Source organism: Acanthochromis polyacanthus, chromosome 1 (assembly GCF_021347895.1).
Source record: "Acanthochromis polyacanthus isolate Apoly-LR-REF ecotype Palm Island chromosome 1, KAUST_Apoly_ChrSc, whole genome shotgun sequence".
NCBI lineage: Eukaryota > Metazoa > Chordata > Actinopteri > Pomacentridae > Acanthochromis > Acanthochromis polyacanthus.
In genome coordinates this window covers 56,983,065-57,006,299 of record NC_067113.1, presented here as the reverse complement: position 1 = coordinate 57,006,299, position 23,235 = coordinate 56,983,065, and the positions used below count along the sequence as shown (strand labels likewise).

Sequence of the window (23,235 nt, the reverse complement as noted above, 5' to 3'; positions counted from 1 at the left end):
AAGAGACGGGAAGAAAAAACAGAACTAAACTGCATCAGGAAGCATTTTTACAAGACAAATTGTGCGTAGCTGTATAATTAAAAAATTGTTTAAGCTAAGTATTCATGAACATACAGTACGGTATATTAAAGTCTGTAAATAATGCAGCTTTCATGAATGTTGAACAGGACGCTGCTGCCGGATCACACATGTTGGTTAATATTAACTCCACAGCAAGAAAAATTGAAAAAGAAAAACGCTTTCCAAAGACTGTGACTTATTGGTTAAACCAGTCCAACTGCATATTTTTTTCCTCTTCTAATTATAAGACTCATAATGAATGAACATTTTTTGCATCTCTACACACACTGTAGGAGTTTACAAAGATACAATAAAACAAGTAAAAAAGAGACCTCAAAGAACTATTAAGAAACAAATAATAATAAGACAAAAGAGCAGTTCTTGCAATAGCTGTAGTCAGAATATAATAGTCACAGCTGATTCAGTAGAAACAGAGATGGGCTGATCTCTTGTTCTTAGTTTGACTGAAACAAAATTTCTGGCTCTTACATTTCACATAATTCAAGTAAGGTACATTCTATACTATTTTTAGAAATAAAAATTCTTGTAATCAGGGTTTTCCTGAATAGAGACATTTTGGCGTCCTCAAAGAGACTTCAACCAGTGCCAAAGGAAAATTACTGGCACCAAAATGACAAGAACTGACAATAAAAATAGCAACGCAAATGGACTTAATACCAATTTATCAAACAGCTCTTGAACAAGCTGGATACACACTTAAATGGAATACTTTTGCCTTCCAGCTGTCAACCACCTTCTCATCTACAGTCGCTATGTTTTACACATGAGGCTGGTGTTGGATAATCCAGCTAAGCTGAATGCTCTGGTGTCAAGTAACACTAATAGGATCTGAGTTTTACCATCCAGAGTCAGGGTGTAAACTGCCTCCTACTTCAGTTTCTCCATGTAGCTAGTCCAACAGTAGGTGGTTGCCTGCACCTTCGACTTTGGTTTGTAATATTCCAGCAAAATCAGCAGGAAAATAAAACAATTTCTGGCAAATGATTTAACACAAACAGGAAAAAAAAAACCCTGATAATGATCACCTGAATCCACAGCTTCTCTCAATTAAGCTCAGTGTTTAGCTGTTTCATCTGCAACATTACTGTTTTGGATCAATCTCAGCACCCGCATAGCTTTTGACCACAACAGGCAGCTGCATTTTAAGCATTTGAGCATTTAGCAAGTTAAAGTCATTTGAATATTGTACTTAATTATGGTTAGCAGTTAAACAAACAATTCTGAATGAATGCTAATGTTGTGTCAACCTGTGTAGACGTCTAAAAAGCAGCTGTTTGCTAACAAGTTTGTTTTCACTGCTCCTGAATGGCAAAAAAAATGTAACGTTGAGCTAAACAATGATGGACTGCCCTTTAAAGACAGATCGAACACATGTAAATATTAAGCAGAGGTGAAAGCCTCAGCGTAGTTAAATAATTTGCTTAATATACACTAACTGGCTTAAAATTTAGAGAATTTCCTACTCAAGTTTTTTTTTTTGGCCCTGGATCTGAGTGATGAAATATCTGCCTCATTTTGATACCATTTTTCGAGATAATACACACTTCAAGTACAATTAGGTAATTAGAATTAACTCACTGTACATATCTTACAATTGAATAGCTCTTCAGTGCATTTTAAAAATGCACTTCGGCATCCTGTTTCTCCTGTTTCTGAATGTAGATTAGTTGTAGTACCTGGTCGCGTCACTAAGTGCAGCTTCTTATTGTTTAATACAACAGCAGCCCAAAGAGGTGGGTCACTCAGACTAAAGACAGTTCCGTGCTGACAAGCAAAAAGCAAAGAGAATTGTGGGGATTTCAGTAGCAGCAGGGCACCATGACAAAGACTTCTGTGGTGGTTAATGCCCTCCGGCCAAAGCTTATGTGTCAGGAAGACAGACTGACAAGAACAATGTCTGTATCTCAGTGGTATGTGTAACAGAGGTGAGTTTACAGTTTATTGCATGTACCTGTTGACTGAAACAGCAACATCAGGACAAGCTAAATGTCTACTCCACTTAATATGTCGTCATCTAATCATCAGTGATTAATAATGCTGTGATTATTCATTTAGAAAATGATCAAAAACACAAATTGTGCTCTCCCTCTACAGTATCTGTGTGATAATGAACATAAACAAATAATCAGGCATTTGGTTAAAGCTGATGCTGATCAGTTAGGAAATAATATTGATCCTCATCTTTAAGAATAAATCGAGCATCCCTACTGATAAATATTAAACCAACTGCTGAGAAAATAGTTTAATTATTACCGTCTGATGCAAAAATGTTGAAATATCCTGTTTACTTTTATCCGACTTATCAAAGCAATAATGTGATGCCTGTGTCTCCTGCACATGAAACAGCAACAGCTGATGGCTGCTGATGACACGGAGTGTCAAAAGGAAATAGAACGCGAGTTCCCCCCGCCTCCCCCCCTTTCCCTGTGTCTCTCACTTTGTTTTTCGCCTGCACTCTGAATCGTGTCACTCCAAAGGCTGGGGTGGTTTGTAGTGCAGACGCAGAGAGAACGCCGGCGCTGGAAAACACACCAGCCAACTTGTGTATTGATATGCTGACTGTGTATGATCCAACAAAACATCTCCCTTCCCTCTGAATGCGAAGACGCGCTCCGACATCGCCCGAGGATTCGTTAATTAGCTTGCCAACATCTGTCCTCCCAATGCAAGATGGGATTAGAATACAGAAAGAAAAGAGGAGAAAACAAATGAACGCCCATCGTCTGAGCGCCACCTTTCCGCAACGGCACCCGTAACAACAGATGTTGACCACCCCCCACTCCATAGCTACGAGGTTTAAAAAAAAGAAAAGGCCTCATTTTTTTTAATGTGATCCTTTAATTGATGTTAGCATGTTGTTGAATAATGCATGGCCTTATTTGGAGAGAGGAGCAATAAATAGTGTATTGGTGTGTTGGTGGGTGTGGAAGGGGCTGCTATCTGCTTTGATGTGAAACTCATATCCCACTTGTAATGTCCTCCATGGGCCAAGGGAATTGATAAAACGATAACTTGTGCTCTTATGTAATGATTATAGCTGTGATTAAGTTGTATGGGACAGATCCTACAGGAGATGAAACACAGGGCAAAATGGCAGGGAGTTCTCTCTATTCATTTCTCTGCTTTGGGTGCACTGAGAGCTCGATGTGGGCTCCCCAGACGTTGACAAATGAAGTAATTACATTTATGTGAGTGTGTAGGATTGATTCATCAACCAACCGCTCGCTACCAAAAGCTTCTGATTTAATTGGGGAGCTGATGACATGCATCTTCCTGTGATAACACATCATTTTTTATCAAAACGAAATCACTCCCCGCCATTATGTATGGAATTCAGTTGCAGCCCCGAGTCGATAATATACAATTTTCCTGTATGTTAGACTCCATGGCAATTATTCATCATTTGAGGGTTACAAGAAACATGCTGACATTTGTTAATTAGTGGCTCCGACGTGATACAAAATCTGTAGGAATACACACGTGGACAAAATTGTTGGTACCCCTCAGTTAAAGAAGGAAAAACCCACAATTCTCACTGAAATCACTTGAAACTCACAAAAGTAACAATAAATAAAAATTTATTGAAAATTAAATAATCAAAATCAGCCATCACTTTTGAATTGTTGATTAACATAATTATTTAAAAAAACAAACTAATGAAATAGGGCTGGACAAAAATGATGGTACCCATAACTTAATATTTTGTTGCACAACCTTTTGAGGCAATCACTGCAATTAAACGATTTCTGTATTTGTCAATGAGCGTTCTGCAGCTGTCAACAGGTATTTTGGCCCACTCCTCATGAGCAAACAGCTCCAGTTGTCTCAGGTGTGATGGGTGTCTTCTCCAAATGGCATGTTTCAGCTCCTTCCACATATGTTCAATGGGATTCAGATCTGGGCTCATAGAAGGCCACTTTAGAATAGTCCAACGCTTTTCTCTCAGCCATTCTTGGGTGTTTTTGGCTGTGTGTTTTGGATCGTTGTCCTGTTGGAAGACCCATGACCTGCGACTGAGACCAAGCTTTCTGACACTAGGCAGCACATTTCTCTCCAGAATGCCTTGATAGTCTTCAGATTTCATCGTACCTTGCACACTTTCAAGACACCCTGTGCCAGATGCAGCAAAGCAGCCCCAAAACATTACTGAGCCTCCTCCATGTTTCACCGTAGGGACAGTGTTCTTTTCTTTGTATGCTTGGTTTTTGAGTCTATGAACATAGAGTTGATGTGCCTTACCAAAAAGCTCCAGTTTGGTCTCATCTGTCCAAAGGACATTCTCCCAGAAGCTTTGTGGCTTGTCAACATGCATTTTTGCAAATTCCAGTCTGGCTTTTTTATGAGTTTTTTTCAGCAGTGGTGTCCTCCTTGGTCGTCTCCCATGAAGTCCACTTTGGCTCAAACAACGACGAATGGTGCGATCTGACACTGATGTACCTTGGCCTTGGAGTTCACCTTTAATTTCTTTGGAGGTTGCTCTGGGCTCTTTGGATACAATTCGAACGATCCGTCTCTTCAGTTTGTCATCAATTTTCCTCTTGCGGCCACGTCCAGGGAGGTTGGCTACTGTCCCGTGGGTCTTGAACTTCTGAATAATATGAGCCACTGTTGTCACAGGAACTTCAAGCTGTTTAGAGATGGTCTTATAGCCTTTACCTTTAAGATGTTTGTCTATAATTTTTTTTCGGATGTCCTGGGACAATTCTCTCCTTCGCTTTCTGTTGTCCATGTTCAGTGTGGTACACACCTTTTCACCAAACAGCAGGGTGACTACTTGTCTCCCTTTAAATAGGCAGACTGACTGATTATGAGTTTGGAAACACCTGTGATGTCGATTAAATGACACACCTGAGTTAATCATGTCACTCTGGTCAAATAGTTTTCAATCTTTTATAGAGGTACCATCATTTTTGTCCAGGCCTGTTTCATTAGTTTGTTTTTTTAAATAATTATGTTAATCAACAATTCAAAAGTAATGGCTGTTTTTGATTATTTAATTTTCAATAATTTTTTACTTATTGTTACTTTTGTGAGTTTCAAGTGATTTCAGTGAGAATTGTGGGTTTTTCCTTCTTTAACTGAGGGGTACCAACAATTTTGTCCACGTGTGTATATCATCATTGATTTTTCAGTTAATATGAAATGTGCACACACTCTGGTAACATATTTGCAAAACTAGCAATAAATGTTATGTGTTTTCGCTGCAACATGGACATTGTTCACTTTAAAGCTTGATTCACAGTTTTATGGGTTTATTGGGCAACTGTAAATGCTTGCTTGAGGCCAGAAAGAAGAGGGTATTCTCTTGTAAGTCCTAATACCACACTGTAACATCACTCAATTACAAGATAAAGTCAAAAGAAAGGAAGACGTATGCAGTACAATCACACAAATATTAAAAGTTGAAGTGTACACTGCAGAAAAAGGCACCTTTTTACTGTAATTAGATCATTATTATGGATGCTTTAATGTGTAAGCAGCATTTCTCATTGTTGCACAGCTGGTTAAGGTGCAGCAAACTATTATGGACAGACCAGCAACCGATTATTATTTATATTATAGAGTGACCCAATGGTAATTTTCTGGTAAACAATGGCTTTTTTAAAAATATAAGCTAGTGAGAAATGTCAATTACTATTAGCAAGAGTCAAAGTGACACTTTTAAGAAGTTTCTTTCCTCCATCAAAGCGCAAACCTCCAAATTAAAAGCTTTCTAAAAGAAAAGCAGAAAATCTGTGTTTTTTATGAAGATGGAACCATAAATTCTTCAATTACTTGCACGAAAAATGGCTTTATTTAATCAGTTATCATAAAAAAAAATAGTTAAAGTTTACCTTTTTCAAAAATTTTTGTATGGAAATTTTTTTTTGTAAAGAGTAAAGTCACATTTGCACTGGTTACACAAGGTTTGAAAAATGTTAATCTATTGGTTGACTTGAATTCAGTATTTGAAAAATTTTTCCGATTTTAACCTAATTTTTATTACTTTATACAAGAATGTAGCAATTTTGTTGGCTTGAAAAATGTATTTGGCAAAACATTTAGTAAAATTAGAACATAATTGAGAGTTACAGGGATATTAGTTAGTGATTTTTCATAAAGCTGATAGTTTGGATGTAATGTCTCCAAATTTTGAGATCTGCCTCGAAGATTTTTGCCTCATAAATAATGAAGGTAAACAGAATTTGGTTTGCTGGAAGTAAACAAATGGTATAAGAATTTTTAAAATGACATTTGAGGGTCTCCACAACATATATTTCCAAAAACAGAGTCCCCATTATCCTCAGAACAAACTCTAAACAGTGAAGATGTCTTTACTGTAGAGTAATTCCACAGAAAACTGTTGAAAGCAAGTTTCCATTCGCCTCCACTATGTTGGGGTTGGAGCAAAAAGTCACAAAGCATATTTCCAAAAGAACCCCCACAAAAATAGTATTTTTTTTCTTTTTGAAGTCTCTGCATAGAACAAAGGTTATGAAAAAATTACCCAATATCTTTTTGCTGAGTCCATTTGGTCAGAGATGGTGCTGACATTTTAGCAAATTGCGCCTTTTTTTTCAAAAAAAAAAAAAAAAGATGGATAATATTCTAGTTTTATGCCTGAGATTGGATTTTTCAGTCCAGTTTTCATGAAATTATCAGTAAAAATGTGCCATTTTCACCATCAGCCACTTACACCATTTGAATATATTTGCAGATGATATTCTTACATGGAGAGAAACCAAAGAAAATTGTGAGGCAAAAAGCATGAAATCTTTGCATCTTAAAACAGCACACCTAATGTTGGTCTTGTTTAAAGGCAGGTTTTCACATTACAGATAGGGCCTGGTGAGTGTTATATAGCATGAAAGGTAATATCCACCAGTAGAATTCATAACAGAGCTCATTTGCATAAATTTCTCTGATTGTGTCACATCACATACAGTATATTGTTGCCTATAGGGTCCCACCGCTTAGAAGTCGTAATGAGCTCTTCAACCCTAAAGAGGCAGGCATAACTCGCATGTTCTGCTGTCACTGTGACAATTGAAGGGTTTATCACTGCCAAAGGCTTCGGGGGAAGAGAGAGAGAGAGTGAGCAGAGGGAGCTGAGGAGATTGTGGAGGAAGGGAGGGAATACTATACAGAATGACAGACTGAGATAGTGCACAAGAGAAATAAAAAAAAAGAAAAAATCTCCTCCAGCCTGTCGTGCATGCAAAGCTGAGGCATGTTTCAGCATGTCTGGGAGTATCAGCTGGAATTACACTGCTGCAGCTCGCTGAGCACTTTCGTCTCTTACTGTATTGCTTGCAGCAGTGCAAACCTTCTGTCCCAGCCCTCTTCATCTGGCTTTCTCTCTTTTGCATCTATTCCTGCATCCCGCCCATCTCTTCCTCAGACTGTGTCAGAAGGAAAAAGACAGAAAAAGCCAGACAGGGATCTTCTTCAGCCGTTTTCTACGCAACAGAGCTCCAGAGGTGGTGATTGACAAAAGACTCCAACATGCACAAACCACAGCAGAGTATTTATCCATATTTCTGGCAAAAAATATGACTGCCAGTGCTAGGAAGAGTTATTGTAATGTTGCCTCAGTACAGACCGGACCATCAAACATTCAAGTTTTATGGCTTTTGGAGTGTTAGATGAACTGACACTAAAAGGATCTGCTGGCATTGAGTGGATGTTATGTTTTAGTACCACTCCAAAATATTTTTTGAGGTTACATAGAATAAGTGTGAAACATTACACACACACACACACTATATATATATATATATATATATGTGTGTGTGTGTGTGTGTGTGTGTGTGTGTGTGTGTGTGTGTGTGTGTGTGTGTGTGTGTGTGTGTGTGTTCTATTCAAGAGAGTGCTGCCATGTTTGTATCGGCAATGCTAACATGCTGTATTTAGAATGCAAGTATTTGCTCTGAAACCAAAATATTTATTTATAATAGTTATTAAGATTCATCCTCTGGGCACCATGAATGTCTGTACAAAATTTCCCACCAATCTATCCAATATTTGAGATGTTTTCATCTGAACCAAGCTGACCACACCTAAAGACTGGAAACAGTTTAACATACAAAAAATGGCAGCAGTGATTCTAATAAAACTCTGTGAGAAACGGGCTAAAAAGCACTGAACTACTGTCTGACAAGCCGCAAATCCACTCTGTGCTGCTCTTTATCATTCTTTACCATACGGGTAGGAGTTCAGGATGTATCAAGGGCAGCAAATATGCACTTGAACTGATATCACTAAAACCAGAGTCAAGTTAGGTCAGGCCTTTTAGCAGCCCAGACGTTTTAAAGAAATCTAAATTTAGCCACAAAGACTAATAGTGCTTAGGTTTGTGTTGCTTCTACTTTGATGGATGCTGGTTATTGTAGTTATCAGGTTACACAAGAGGAAGGAGGAGTTTCTGACCTTGTCCCACTCCACAATAGAGCCGGTGGCTATTTCCTGGAACAAGTACAGACCAGTGCAAATGAGGTGGCTACCGACCGAGCTACCAGTGGTAGTTCTGATGCTGTCTGCTTACATAAAAAGACAGTTTGCTGCTCTGGTATCTCATGAATGTAGTTCATACAATAGCATTGCCATGAACTGAGATACTCCAAGTAAATACAGTAAGTCTGCAGCATTTATTCATACAAGCACAGATTAAATGTTTCATATTAAATTTGACTAAATATTTTTTTAAATGAAGGAAACACATTTAAAAACAATCCTTGTGAGCAAAAAATCTCAGCTTTGGACTTCTCTGAATACTGATTTCCAATGTTTTTTCAATGTTCTTTCCTATATTTTACTGAAGACAGAGCACGGTCAAGCCAAAAGTATGCCAAACAATGATCTTCTTGGGAAATGTATGCATATGTTCTAATAAAACAGTCTATTTAAGGATTATTATAGGCAGTTAGAGGTGAAGAATCAAATGCATATGAGCAAGTTTCTCCCACGCTCCTGCTGTGTGCATGCTGAAAAGAAATCCAGTGTTTGCACACAGCTGTTTTTATGTAAATGGGAAATAAATCAAGCAGTCCAAAGCGACTGACACAACATCATTCTGGCAAGTCCTGTGCACATTTCTGCTTGTGCACAGTGCTGTGGAAGTCAGAGAGATGGTAAACCCGGCACAAGCTAACTATATAAATATGCTAACTAGCCAAATAAGAACAATCGTTATTCAAAGTTGCAGCCTCAACATTTAATTTTCTGCAGCTTAAAAATAACTTATGATAAAGGGAGACACTATACAATCATTTTGTGATGGCAGAATCATGTTACCAACTATGCTACCTATGCAGTACAGTTACAGCACTTTAGTCAACATTTTAGCACATTTCCACATGTGCACCTATAAACAATGGCATAAGTAGCACATTCTGTCATAATGATGGATTTTGTCTTTCAGTCACTGGTGGTATATAAAACATGTGCAGGCATTGAGTGTAATATCAAACATATCAACAGATACGTAGTGCTGTCATCTTTGTTACGACAAATGTTTGTGCTGCCACTCTCATACTCCAGATTAGATTCAGACTTTAACACGTACGTATAGACTCAAAAAGTTCCCATTTCCACTCAAGAATTAGAAATAACATTACTTTGTTAGCTTACAGTTTGCTTTCGGAACCTTCATACCAACAAGAAGATGTGGCGGTGCTCACAAGCTCTGGTTTCTGCAGGCTTCCATAAGTTGACCAATCAGATGAAAGCCAGCCTTTTAGGAGGGGCCTCAAAGAGCCTGCAGGTAATATTACCTTTATTCATGTAACTGTTCAACTGAGGGGCTTTAAAATAGGTGTTTTGAACTGTGAATCATACAAAGCTACTCCAGCGGAGTCCCAGAATAAAAGTATTCAGTTCAAAATGAACATAATATGTCCCCTATAAATTAGAAAAGTACATCCATCAAATTAATATGTTGTAGTGAAGGTTTGCAAAAGCTTCTTTGGAGCTTAACACACTCCCAAGAAGCTAAAACTGCAACAGTTGAGCTCCACTACTTATTTCATCTGACTGCCTCATTTCTTTTTGGGTAGAAACGCCCTCCTGTGTTTTCTGTCATACCATTAGTCTTTCCCATTGCTGTAGTGAGATCAAGCTTATCCACTTTGAGGTTTTTAAATCTTAACTTATTTCCCCCCACCAACATCCTCATAGCAGAAAGAAACTTGAACGGGAGACTTTACTGAGTTTTTAAGCTCAGCTGGAATGCTTAACTCGCTGCTAATTTTAGCTCACACTGCTGTCTTCTGACTTTGCTTGTGCTGCACCTCCAACATCTGCTGGATCAGACTGTGGAGCTCTGAGTGTAAATGACGAAGATCTGATTACACAATAAAGCTCATCATCAAAGAAGGAATTTGTTTAGGTTGCCTTCACATACAGTATATCCATGCAGACAGTGGTGCTAATGTTCCAAGAAATATCTGTGCAGTGAGATGTGATAAAAGATTGTGAATCAATAGCTAATCGAGTAACACCTTAACACTATAAATTGTTGTAACAGAGTGTATAGTTAGCAAGTGAGCACTTGAGCTAAAAAGTAAGCTAATACATCAACAACTTAGGTACAAGTAATAGACAACCAATTAAAATTAGCAGACTATTAGATAAACTGGTAACTCGCTAAAGGTAATAAACTAGATGCTAACTACTAAAAGTGAACTAGAGCATCTCAAAAATTAGAGCAATATCAGAATTTAGAGATGCATAATATTTATACTGTGTGAAATGTAATTTACTCAAATTCCAAATGAAATATTCTGATATTTTGAGATCCTGGACTTCGGCTTTTCATCAGCTACAAGACATTATCAAAATTAAATCAAACTTCCCAGAAAGAGTCTAGAATACATAATAAAAATAATTTCCCTTTCTTAGTTAACTTTTACATGATATTCTATTTGTTTGAGAGTCACTAGTCGTAGTTCATGAGTTTTAGTGTTTCAGTTTAATATTGCTGCGAAAGAATACGACAGGTACTGATGAAAACAAGTCATCTGTCAGGTTTGTGGTGATACGAAAGCTAAAAATTAGTGAGTCCAAGTATGATTTCGCACTTGACACATGCTGTTGGTTTATCAGGACCCTTTGGTGAAACATTTCAGTCAATGGGGAACCTTTAGTGTCAGTTTTTAACATGCAGGGTAGTCAAATCTGTGAAAGTCAAAGCTAAATGTCCATTGGAGTCTTTTTTAAGCAATGAGATGTTTGTCTTGCAACATATGGTCAAAGCTACGAAAAGGTATATTTTAATCCAAAATATGATCTTTACGCAACTAGATAGTTTTGGTGTCTTAACTGAACCAAATAGTGAGCAGAAGTAAAACTAAAAGTCCCGAAAGCTTCAGTAGACTCTTTAGTTCTTCCATTTTTCGTCTAAAATATTTCCTATTCTCCAGGCTGAGAGGTGAAACAGCTTCAAGAGGTAAAACATATTAACAAACCCAAAAAAAAGAACAATAGCCCTCTACTAAAGCTCTGAGGATTAGCACGACCTGGATGAGTGAGAATCTACAGAGACTTAACAAAATTAAGTGAAATAATAATGGACTGACACGGGACACAAAGCTCATTCTCCTGAGTCAGAGTCCTGTGACTTAAAACCTCTTCCAACCCTCCAGCCTCCCTATGAGGCCATTTTAAATTGGAAAAAGCTCCTGCTATCGTAAACTGACGTGGGCATTGCAGACACCAAAGGACATCCTGTGTTTGACACCAGTGGCTTTGAACAAATAGCAGTTTTTGATGCCCTCTTTATAGCCTGACACATTGAAAGCGACTGTACACAAACATGCAAAATAGAAAATGTGGAGTTGGCAGAATAAATCGATTAAACACGTGCTATGACCCACAAACAAGAGAAACTGTAGAGACGGAAAGTAGAAATTCATTGTCATGGCTGAACTGCAGGTAAATATGGAGGTTTTGGGAACACACATAAATTTCCATTATTTATCTGCATTGTGTTATTTATTTATGTATTCAGTGATACATTTGTGACTCATCTGATTAGTGGCATTTGTTGCTCCTGGGACTCTGTATGTGACCCTGGAAATATTGAGGTTACCGCCTTGTTTCGTGTTTTTCCATTAAACCGGGAATTCTTCTCGAGTCCACTGGGCTACACTGGGTCTCAAATCAAATCTTTACTGTATATTCCCTTTTTTTTGGCTCTCTGCAACAGCGGTTGCAAATCAGTTCATCGTTTCTGCATCCCAAAATGGTTGTTGGAGCAGCAACACTGCAAAGATAAATGAGGGCAAGCATGTTGTAATTTCCATATCAATCATGGGTAGAGTCAGCAGCTTAAGTTGGGGGAAGAAGGAGAAAGAGGAAAAAAAATAGATGCTTGTGTTATTATGAACATGCTCCACATATTATGTAATCTCAAACGGAGGTAATGCACATCCTGGCACCAAATCAGAAATTCCAACTGACTGATCAGGTGACTGACAATCCTTGAAACCGCCACAGAATCTCAAATATCTCTGACATGAGGGTGTAGACAGAGTGCAGCTGTCATTTAGGCTATAAATGTCCGGCAGATTTATCTTCCTGAAACATTAACATTGAATCGCGGTTGTCAGCATGTATGTCACCAGGCCTTGATGTGGAGATGGTTTGGCTGACAAGCCGGCAAGAAGGAAGTGGAAGGGAATGAAAAAGAAAAGAAAGGGAGGCGGGATTGAGTGGAGGTCCTCACGGCCCCGTAACAAGTTCTCAAGAGCAGAGCCGGTGAAACTTTGCGCCGGTGTTATCTCGTTAAGTGCGGGAGTCATTGAAGGACACCAGACAATTGATTGAACGAAGTTGACTTCAGCACAATTTCCTCATCGTGGCGACATGCATCAACCAGGCCAATGCTCTCCTATATTCTGCAGCTTAACTACCTCTCAAGCCTCCCACCGTGACAAATGGCTTCTGTCTCTTTTAATGTAATATTTGTTTCTACTTCTGAGAGCCTCTCGGCTACTCTGCAGCAAGTCTGTCTGCCGACTGCTTCATTGTGTTAGCAGACTTTATTCCCCAACCGGCTGTCAATTGGTGGACCGTCTGAGTGTTCTCGTCTGTCTGTCTTTTGTCTCATTGCCTGCGCAGTCCTTTTTTTTCCTCCTCCTCCAAAGCTCTTTCTACTGCTCCCTCGTCAACCCCTTTGCTCTGTCTGCCTCGCATTCACCATTTCTCTGTCTCCCCAGTGCGCTATGTCTATCTCTCTCCGACTCTCTCTATCCTCATCGCCTTCCTCCGACTCCCTCCTTCCCTCTCCTCTCTCCACTTTACCGCCATGTCTTTGCTCCAGATGCTAGCTGTCTCAGCTCCGTGGGCTGCGTCTCAGTGATGGGCCCCTCCAGGAATTCAAAGCACCATTCTGGCATTTTCTTCCAAGCAATTGCTTTTTGCAGTAATAAAGAAGGAGAATGGAGGAGGAGGTGGGTGGGGGTGGGGGGGTAGCTTTAGCATCTCTCCGTGAATGGGCTTACTGGCCCCAGGCAAAACAAGCACAAGTGCACATCCGCCAATCCTCCGGAGGCGCGAGTCCGCTGCGAGTCTCCCCTCCGGATTCCGACCCAATTAAGCCGTGTCACATAATTTACAGAATTGGTTTCATGAACTTGCCATTAATCACATTTTTTTCTGTCAAGAGCGCCGCATGAAACTCCTGCTTCATGAAAATTCTGCGTTTGAACTTCAAATTCAACAAGAAAATCCTCATTTATTTTGTCACCGCAGAGCCGGACAAGCGGTTCATTTCCGCATAAGGTCATTATACAAACCCCTTCTCTGGCTGTGACCTGTTGAGCCCCGCAGTCACACGCTACTTATAATGTGATATGTAAATATTATACATGAGGTTTTAGTGGTAATTAAAGTCACATTGACACCAAATTAATTCACGACGGGACACGGAGCATTTAAGGTGCAATTAGCCATGGAGGCGGCCACGGTGATACTTTGCCTATACTCCAAACACTTTGCTATTTGTTTTCACATTAAGTAAATGTCACAGCATATTAGCATGCTATAATATCCACGTTTTTTTACACTTACACCGCAGGGTCTGTTACTAAGGTGCAGGTGGAGGAACAGAGAAGGACACAGAAAAGGGAGGAGAGGATGAAGCAAGACAAACAAGCTTTGACGCAACTTTTACTGCATTTTAATGTCAACAAGTGCACCAACTGTTGTAACGGCAAACTGTTGTGGGGCCATGAAGCAGCTGTGGTGCTCTGACAAGTCAGCATGATTCCTTTTGTCATGCCTGCATGTTCGTGACAACATGTATGCAAACGCTGCATGTGAACACGCACTTTTTTTCCGACATGGACTGACGGTACATCCTTGTTTTATTAAGCTGTTCTTTCCTTGTGTGTTTTACCCGCAATCGATACTTTTAACTAGAAGCAAAGGCGTACGCACACGGTGTTAATATTGAATGGAGAAGCTCTGAGGCTGTAATTGATTGTATACCTGAATTCATGAGTGTTATGTGTATTAGGCTCAACTCGAGCAGTCAACTAAAAGGGCAGCGCTCATTGATTCGGTGGGAGGCTGGGGAGAACAATGCATCTGTAATTTATAAATAATTCCGTTTGACTTCTATGTTATGATGTAAATCAAGAGGGTTCTTTTTAGTTTTTCAGAAGATGCAGGTTTGCTGCCTCTCTTCTGCATGGCTGAGTCTCAATGTTGAACAAGGTGGATCACAGTGGTAGCACTGTGATCACCTTCTGTGTCAGTAAGTAGGTGAAGGTCCATTAAGGTCATCGCCCAAATTTACAAGAATCTGCACACATATCGCAAAATTTCTGCCCACGCGGTGACGAGGCTATAATAATGCACATGTGCAAAATACTTGGATAAAAACAACTGGCGTGTATAAATCAGTGTTCTGTACGTTGACTCCTGTGGACTGGAAAAGTAGTATAACACCAGTGTGCATAAAGCAGCTCTGCAGCAGTAAATATGCTGCATCACATTACAGGTCTATAAAAGCATGCACTAAAACATTAAAAACTCTTTCTATTTAAATCCATTACCACACTGATCTCGGCTCTAAAAATCACACACGCTATTATCGCTAATCTGTTAATATCTTTGTGCAATACAACTTATTTCAACTTCCTCATTTCTGTATCTATTACACAATTTTTAAACAAGTGCAATATCATTCACAAGTGATATTTTTTTTAAATTTTCCTGATATACATGCGCTGCAAATTAAGTGAAAGTTTGGAGCAGTATATGTACACATCTTTACTGCACATAGGAACACGGCAGAGTTATGTGATGATCAGCGTACGTTTGTGCGACTGCCTGTCTTTCTGTGCGCAACATTACTCAAAAATAGACAAGTGGATTTGGATGAAATTTTCAGGGAAGGTCAGAAATGACACAAGGACCAAGTCATTAGATTTTGGCAGTGATGCAGCTTATAGTCTGGATCCACGGATTTGTTAAAGATTTCTGTATCACTGCGAGATAGCATCATAGCATCACTGTAACTTTGACAAGTGAACGCTACGTCATCTGCCTGCAGACGATCACATGATTGCGATCCTTCTACAAATCGGCCATTGTGGACTTACCAGGACTTATCTGTCGGAAATCATACAATGACTGAGCAGCCTTGGCAGAGTACTGCGCTCTCTGAGTGTTTTTCTTGTTTACATAAGCTCTGTTTATAGGGAGCGCACTGAAATTTTGTTGTGCATCTTGACTCAATGATAATAAAATAATCTTGAATCGTACTTTTTGTGTCCACGAAGGTATGCTTGATGGGAATTTTGTATTCTTTGAAAGTCCATACAGACACTCCAAACAGAATGTGTGTCAGCTAGGATTACAAGAGAAATAGTGCATATGCTCAGCAGCAGTGTGCATGTGTAGAATACATAGATTTGACCTATTGTGTATGCATGCAATGAAGCATTCCAAAAGGACAAGTGTAACAATAGTAACAACTATATGTCTGCACCAGAGTGTAATCAAGGTTTAAGAACAGTCTTGATTGAGGCTTGTTATAGTAAATTGTTAATTGTTTAAATAGCACTTCCTCAAAGCACTTTACAGTGTATTTACCATTCACCCATTCACACACAAATGGTGAAAGAGCTGCCATGTGTGGGCCATGGTTCAGTGGCTTGCCTGAGAACACTTTGACATGCAGAGGGATAAGGAGTTGAACTGTAAACCTTAGGATTTGTGGAAGACCCGCTCCACCACCTGAAGCACATCTGCCCAAATGCGGGGAGATGCTACAGAAACCTTCACGGTGCACATCTACCTGTTGTTGCTGTCAAAAATGTGTGGAACAACCAGAAATGTGAAATAGTGTTGGTTATGTTTGTACCGTTATTCCTCCTTTAGCTTTTGCGCCTGCAGCAGAAAAGACAGAAGTCATTGTTTAATATTGTGGAGTGAAACCAAGTCCTGTTGCGACAGCAGTCACAAGCAGTAAACCGAAAGGACCCTTTTTACTTCCTGGATCAAGCCAACTTCTTAACCAATCAGCATGAGACACATATAGTCATCACTGAGAGGCGAAAAGCTATTGGCTGCTTGGGGGGCTACACATAAGAGCAACTCCATAGTCTTTGTGTATGTTGAATTCCCACAATCCTTCACTCTGCACACACAAAAAGCTACACAATAAGGACCAATGAGGAACCATAAATGCACCTCGAGGCCGTACACTGGAACAGTGTAGTTGGAACAAACTCTGTATGTTAACATGCTGATAGTTGCAATGCTAACATGTTAAGGTTTGGTAGGTATAGCATTCACCATGATTACTATCTAAGTTTAGAATGCTAACATGCTAATATTTGCAAATTAGTACTAAAAACAGCAAGTATTCTACATTTCACATATTTTTTGCAGGTGTTTGAAATCAAAATTTTCAGCATATGTCTTCTCAGTACCATAATTGAAAATCTTGCACCAACAGTCTATAGTTGTCAAAGGTTCAGTCATTGCTTTATCTGGTGTCATACTTGTTTAAATCAAATAAGTTCACAGAATTCAAGGTGAAACAGGAAATTCCGTATGCGCACCTTGCACCAGATGGCCATTGTATCACTGGAAATGTTGTTGAGAAAGAAAGCAATCTACTTGTCAACTTCTTTGGCAAGAAGTTGACAGTATAAAAGGGTCCGCGGTTTGATGTAATTGCTTTTCCACACTCCAAACTGTGCAAACATCAACACCTATTTAAAAACTTACAGGATGATGGATGCCCATTGCCTCACAGACAGAGCCAAATTTACCAACAGCAGGCCTAAAGATCTGTTGTCAACAAACAACTTCCTAAAGTCTAACTTGTACAGTTCATTTCCACACAACGGAAAGCAGCAATGAGTCGACACATGAGCACTACAAAGACAAAAAAGAGAAAAGAAAGCGCCTGTGGCCTCGCTGCCATCTTCTACTTATCAGGCTGAAAAAGATCCCACTGCTGCTTAATATTTCACACTGTAAGACACACAATTCTTAACATTAGTCCTTCTAAACTTGACGTTTTCAAGCTGAGGCATGGTCATTACACTATAACGTCAACTGCCCCTCCTCCCCTTCAACTGACACTCGTCGTGGTCTTTAAATTTTGCAACGCCGCCTTTTAAAAAGCTGCTCAAATATGCATGCGATCTCTGGCCCCATTTCTGTGGGTCCACAATGTGGCTCTTTGCTTTCTCGGTGGAACAACTCAACAAGTTGACTCTCTTTGGGCCATCGGCGGCCCTCTCGCGCCTCCTTCCTGACAGTGACTCCTCTCTCTGTCTGCCTCCCTGCAGAGGAAGAGGCTCCAGGCTATGCTGAAAATAGGATAAGATATTCAAATATGTGCACGCGTTCACCTACAAGTTCTTGCGTTTTTCGAGGTCAGTCGAGTCCCGTTTTTCTCTCGGCCCCCTAATGCTTTTCAGACACCTCAGATTGTGTTTGTGTTGCGGATGTGAGCCTCGCCTGTAACTACCTATGTGTGATTATGTGTGTTGAGCTCCTCAGGCAACTGGGGTTCAGACGCGTGGGCGCCATCTTTTCTCTACGGACGCCCCCGGGCTGCGGTTTTCAGTAACAGTCGACAGCGTATCGATTGGGCGGCAGAACTACAGTGGCTCATAAACAAACAGACAGGGGGAGTGATCTGATGGGAACAGAGTGGAGAGTTTTTGTTCCGTGAAATGCCTGTTCATGTGTCTGACCTTGGTTAATTTCTTTGCAGGGTGATGAATAAGTAGGTTTGCTCCTGTACAACTTTGACTAACTGCTTTGATGCATGTGTTTTCACAGGTTCCTGCTTTGATGTTATGTTCATTAATGCCTCCACTATATGCTTTTAAGTGCCTCTGATGTACTGTAGGTGTGAACTCGCTGCGTTACATCCAAGGCTGGAATGAATCAGCAGTTGTTAGATGTCTAACACTGAAGGCTGCCTTAAGAAAAGAGTTGTTCATGCCCCCTCTTCCTTTCTTTTCCACCTCCTCCAAACATTTTCCCCCTACTTGTTACTCTGTCTTTCCACATTCTCTTCCCTCCTTTCTCTCCGTTTGCACTTCAGCCCAGGACCGCTACATTCCTTAGCCATCCTGAGCTAAGATTAGCATACTGATTAGCCACCCTTGTGGGCTCTCTCATCTGCCTTCCTCCGAGCTCACATGCAGGGCTACAGCCTCATGAATACATAATTGCACTGTCGGCAAACAAATGCATGGCAGAGAGCTTCCAGAGGAGGGAGCTGGTGCACAGAATACAATGTTGTAGTTGTTGTTGTTTTCATTGTATTGTAATCAGAGGGTACTGGAGCATTGTGGTGTGATTACCGATTCCAACGCCGAGCGTATGTTATGAACGGTTAAATTGTTGAGCTGTCAGTTTTCTTTCTTTCTGCTTGTCTTCTCCTTCATTATGGTTGTTTTCACCACTGCCTTCGATTTCACCCTCCTTTCTTCACCTCCTTTCTCCTCTTCTTTTTCTTATCAAGGCATTAGTAAGACTATAAAACCACCTCCAGCTCTCACTTCTTTCACTCCCACTGCCTCTATTCCTCCCTTTTTATTTTCCCCTTTCCACCCTTGTTTTCTCCTCTTTTTAAAATCTCTCCCCTCCTCAGAAGGGCCTGAGTGAGGACGGCAGATCGTGTGAAGTTGGATGCTGATTCTAGGTGACAGGCACCATATGAGTCATAGGCATAATCACAGAGCTTCCCTCGATCCCCCCCTTTGGCTGCATAACACAGCAGCACTGCAGAGCAAAAACTGCCCTTGGTACAAACAATAGCTATACAGTAGCAGCAACACACCATGCATGTAAATTTTCTACAAGGGACGGGATTTCTAAACACTTCAGGAACTGCAGTCATGAGTGCATTTTACTCCAATCAACTATGTGAGCTAAAGCAATGTGGAAATTTGCATGAAAGCACCCAAATGTATGGAGAGATTTGAACTCCTGCGCATGTTGTGGACCATTTTCTATCCATATATAAGCAGAAATGCTGCATTTGTATGTGTATTTTCTCATTTTTAACAGCAAATTAATAGTTTATGTGTTTATTTCTTCTGTATGTATAAAATGTAGGAGAAGCATTTATCATAGCTGCAGTAATTAGACATTCAATCTATACGCAGCTGGTTAATTTTAAGTCATTTTTGAGCAAAAACTGTCAAATATTTGACAGCTCCTGCTTTTAAAATTGAACTCTTTTTCCTCTCTCTTACATTATATTAAGTTGATCTTATAGGCCAGATTAATTAAGAAATTCATTAATCACTATAACAAATAATCATTAGCTGCGGCCCTAAAGTGTAGAAGCCTTGGAACATTAAGACTTTTAGTGTCCGGGCCAATTTCTAAAAATGGGCAAAGTGCAGAAATTAAAAAAGCCAAATCTATTTCGTTTGACAAGTCATCAAATTGTTAATGAGAATGGAAGAAGAAAAGTCAGCAGTGGAGTAGAGGAGAGGACAAGAGATGGTGGGAGTTGGAAAAAAAAAACTGCTGAGAGAGCGAAGACCTCAGTCAGAATAACGACATGCAGTGGTCAGCTCAGCTAAGAGACCCCAAAAATGATCAAGAACGAAAGAAAGAGGGAAAGAGAGAAAGAAAATTTAAAATGTAAGAAAAGCTAAGAGTAAAAAGGGGAGAAAGATGGACAGAAAACATAAAAGGCAGCATGAGTTGGCATGACCGAGATGTCCAAGGACACCAGAACAAAGTGGAGGGTGAGATAAATATAAAAGAAGAGGATAAAACAGAAATACAGCACAGAGGAGGAAGGTCAGACTAAATGGGAACGGAGGAGAAGAAAGAGCAAACTAACAGCGAGAGACAGTTGTGAGCTGCAACTACTGACCTGAAAGTTCAAATGTTTTGGAGATTTATCAGCGAAAAAGGCAAAAGCAGAGAGCGAAGAGCACAAAAGAGGAGCCCTGTGGTTTAATACATGAATTCTGGCAGAAACAGCAATAAAAGATAAGTTGTTTGGAGAAACAAAACTTTGGACTGAAGGCACCAAACAATACAGTTCAAGCAGTGTGAGCCGAAGAGGCTACCGAGGAGAAAAAAAAAAGAATCAGTCAAATTATGAAGTTCCAGAAGAGGCGAGGGGCTGCTGGGTAAGAGGTCGAGGGGGGCTCGAGCACTGCTGACTGAAACAAACATCCGAGCATCATCGATTGGACGCGAGTGGAAGATCAATCAACATGGCCGAGGGCACCATAAAAGAAGAAAAAGACCCCCCTCATCCAGAAGCTTTTGGCTCTTATGAACCAAAAGTGCCCCTTTGATTAACCTGAGGCCTGTGTGGTTACAAAGCAAACTCAATCTGCTGTCTGAGAAGAAAAGAGCTTCAGTCAGTGCAAGAAAAACTCAACAATCTGTTCATTCCCCTGCAACACCACTAATGTGTTAGATTAATCATTAGCTCGGCAGCTAATAAAACAGCTCAGTTTTTGTTTTTTAAACCATGGTTATTGCACTCTGTCTTTTTCACACGTAGCAGACCGGAGCACAGAGTGTGCCAGCTGGATTCCTCCTCATAAAGTGAGTCAGATGCAGTTTGGGAAAGAGAAGGTGCGAGGAAATGAAAAGACATCCACGGCCAGAGAAAAGTAGCCTTGGAGAGAGATGAATAGTGTGTGAGCATGCGTGTGCATACATTTGCCTTAATAAGGTGATCCTCAGGCAGCCTCGGAGTGTTGTTTGTCCAACAGGGATTATTCAGATGTAGAAGAAAAGTCAGGTTTTTAAACCTTTATATATTCCATTTTTTCCAGATATTATGACAGATGCATGATTGTCTGACCTCAGGAAGTCAATCTGGGGGCCCCCAGGACAAAGATGTGAGCTCTTGAGGGAGAATTAAAGGGACTTAATAAGGCCTGTGGCATACTTGAGTTAACCCTGAAAGTGCAGCAGACAGTAGGGCACATATCTGTACATCATATCTGTCTGATTATGCATTAATGAAAGCAAGAAGGAAAAACCTTAAGGGTGCGTTTCTGGAGTGCACACAGCTGCTGTGAGTCCCATGTTTCCAAAGAGGGAGTGAAAAAAAATGGCACAACTACTCAGATCAATGCGCTAAAAAGGGGATTGCCAATAACGCACAATTTTCTTGGCAAAGCCTCCCCACATGACACGGTTTATTGCACCTCCATGTGTGTGTGTGGTCAGAGAAGGAAAAAAGGGGACACGAAGCGGCGCGACTTACCGCAATAGAGAAGCAGCAGCGCTGTCAGAAGCACCACAGCCCAGAAAGTTGACGACATCCTCGGCCAGCGACTGGCATCTTTGCGCCTTGCCAACCTTGACACCGGAGCCATTGAAGAAGAAAAACAGAGCACTTCCTCTTTATGGAGAGAAATATTAGCGATAATAATGAGAAAAAAAAGGGAAAAGATGAGATTATTTCACAATCCTGTGCTCATATCTCCGCGTGTAATCCCACAAAAGGCATGTCAGAATCGAGCAAACTGGTGGAAAAGCAGTGCTCCTTTGCCGGTGCGCAAAAGAAGAAAAAAAAAGGTCACATCTTCCTTGAAAAACCCAGTTAGAGGGGGAAATAGCGCAGTGTTTTTGAGATATTCGTTCAAGTTTAGTTGTTTCCAAAGTGTGCCAGCCTCTCTGGTCGTCCTATATGTCGATGCTGCCGGAAGATTTGCGCTGAGTTAATGCTCAAAGTGTTCAATCATCTGTACCGCAGCGTCGTAAACGCTCCTTTTTTTCACCTGTGGTGGGGTTTTTTTCCCCGATCCTCAGCAGCCCCGACGGCGCAGCTCAAAGAAAAAAAAAGAAAAGAAAGAAAGAAAATCTTCTCGTTTAACAATCCGTTTGGATGGACGAAGAAGGCAGCGGAAGAAAAGAAAAAGAAAGTCCTTCAAGCTGACGGTTTGGGCGCAAAGTAGATGGAGATCGCAGCGTGCATGCAGGAGGAGGAGAAGGAGGAGGATGGAGACGGAGGGAGAGGAAAAGTGCGCACTGTGCGAATCCATGCGAAAAAATCTTTTCTGTAATCCGAAGTGAAACATTCAGATAATCGATATTACGTCACCAATAAGCCAGATGAGGTCGCGGTTTAGAGACATGACAGCAGCTGTGATGCAAAAAAGACGTTTTACATCAGAAAAATGAACCGATCCTTCAATTGTATTGGTTTTCTGGATATTGCATGAGATGTTTGTTTGATTTTTTTCAATCAATAATGAGTGAGTGATGTTTTCCCACGAGCAATAAACTGTTTACTCAATAAAATATATCATTCTCACACATGCACAGTGTGAAAATCTGCAGCAAATATAAACTTTGACAGGGATCAAGGGTTCCATTTGCTTTTTCAGTGGACTTCTGCATGGAAAGGTCCTGAACATTTAATATTTTCCATTACTCTCTTCTTTATATAGGCTGTGTGTGTGTGTGTCTTTGTGTGTGTGTGTGTGTGTTCTTGTACTTGCTACATGGTGAGCACCATTTTCTGCATTTAACTATCAAAGTGAGGACATTTTTACAAAGTGAGGACATTTTGACCGGTCCTCACTTTGAAACAGCCATGTTTGAGGGTGAAGACTTGTTTTTAGAGAACAGGTATGAATTGAGGTTTGGTTAGGGTTAGGGTAAGGATTAAGTTTAGGCAATCAGTTGTGATGGTTAAGGTTA

General features: G+C 40.3%; 1 protein-coding gene across 2 annotated transcripts in view; it reads right to left on the bottom strand.

Moving 5' to 3' along the window:
- The window catches only part of tafa5a (TAFA chemokine like family member 5a), a 209,994-nt gene extending 187,369 nt beyond the window's left edge, over nt 1–22,625 (bottom strand). The window contains exon 1 of one of the 2 annotated variants that reach the window (XM_022194114.2): nt 21,794–22,625. In XM_022194114.2, the coding sequence (XP_022049806.1) occupies nt 21,794–21,905 (112 nt within the window). In that variant the 5' untranslated portion in view covers nt 21,906–22,625. The remainder of the gene's footprint in view (nt 1–21,793) is intronic. The other variant, XM_022194113.2, reaches the window with a different exon arrangement.
- Nucleotides 22,626–23,235: the final 610 nt, after the last annotated feature.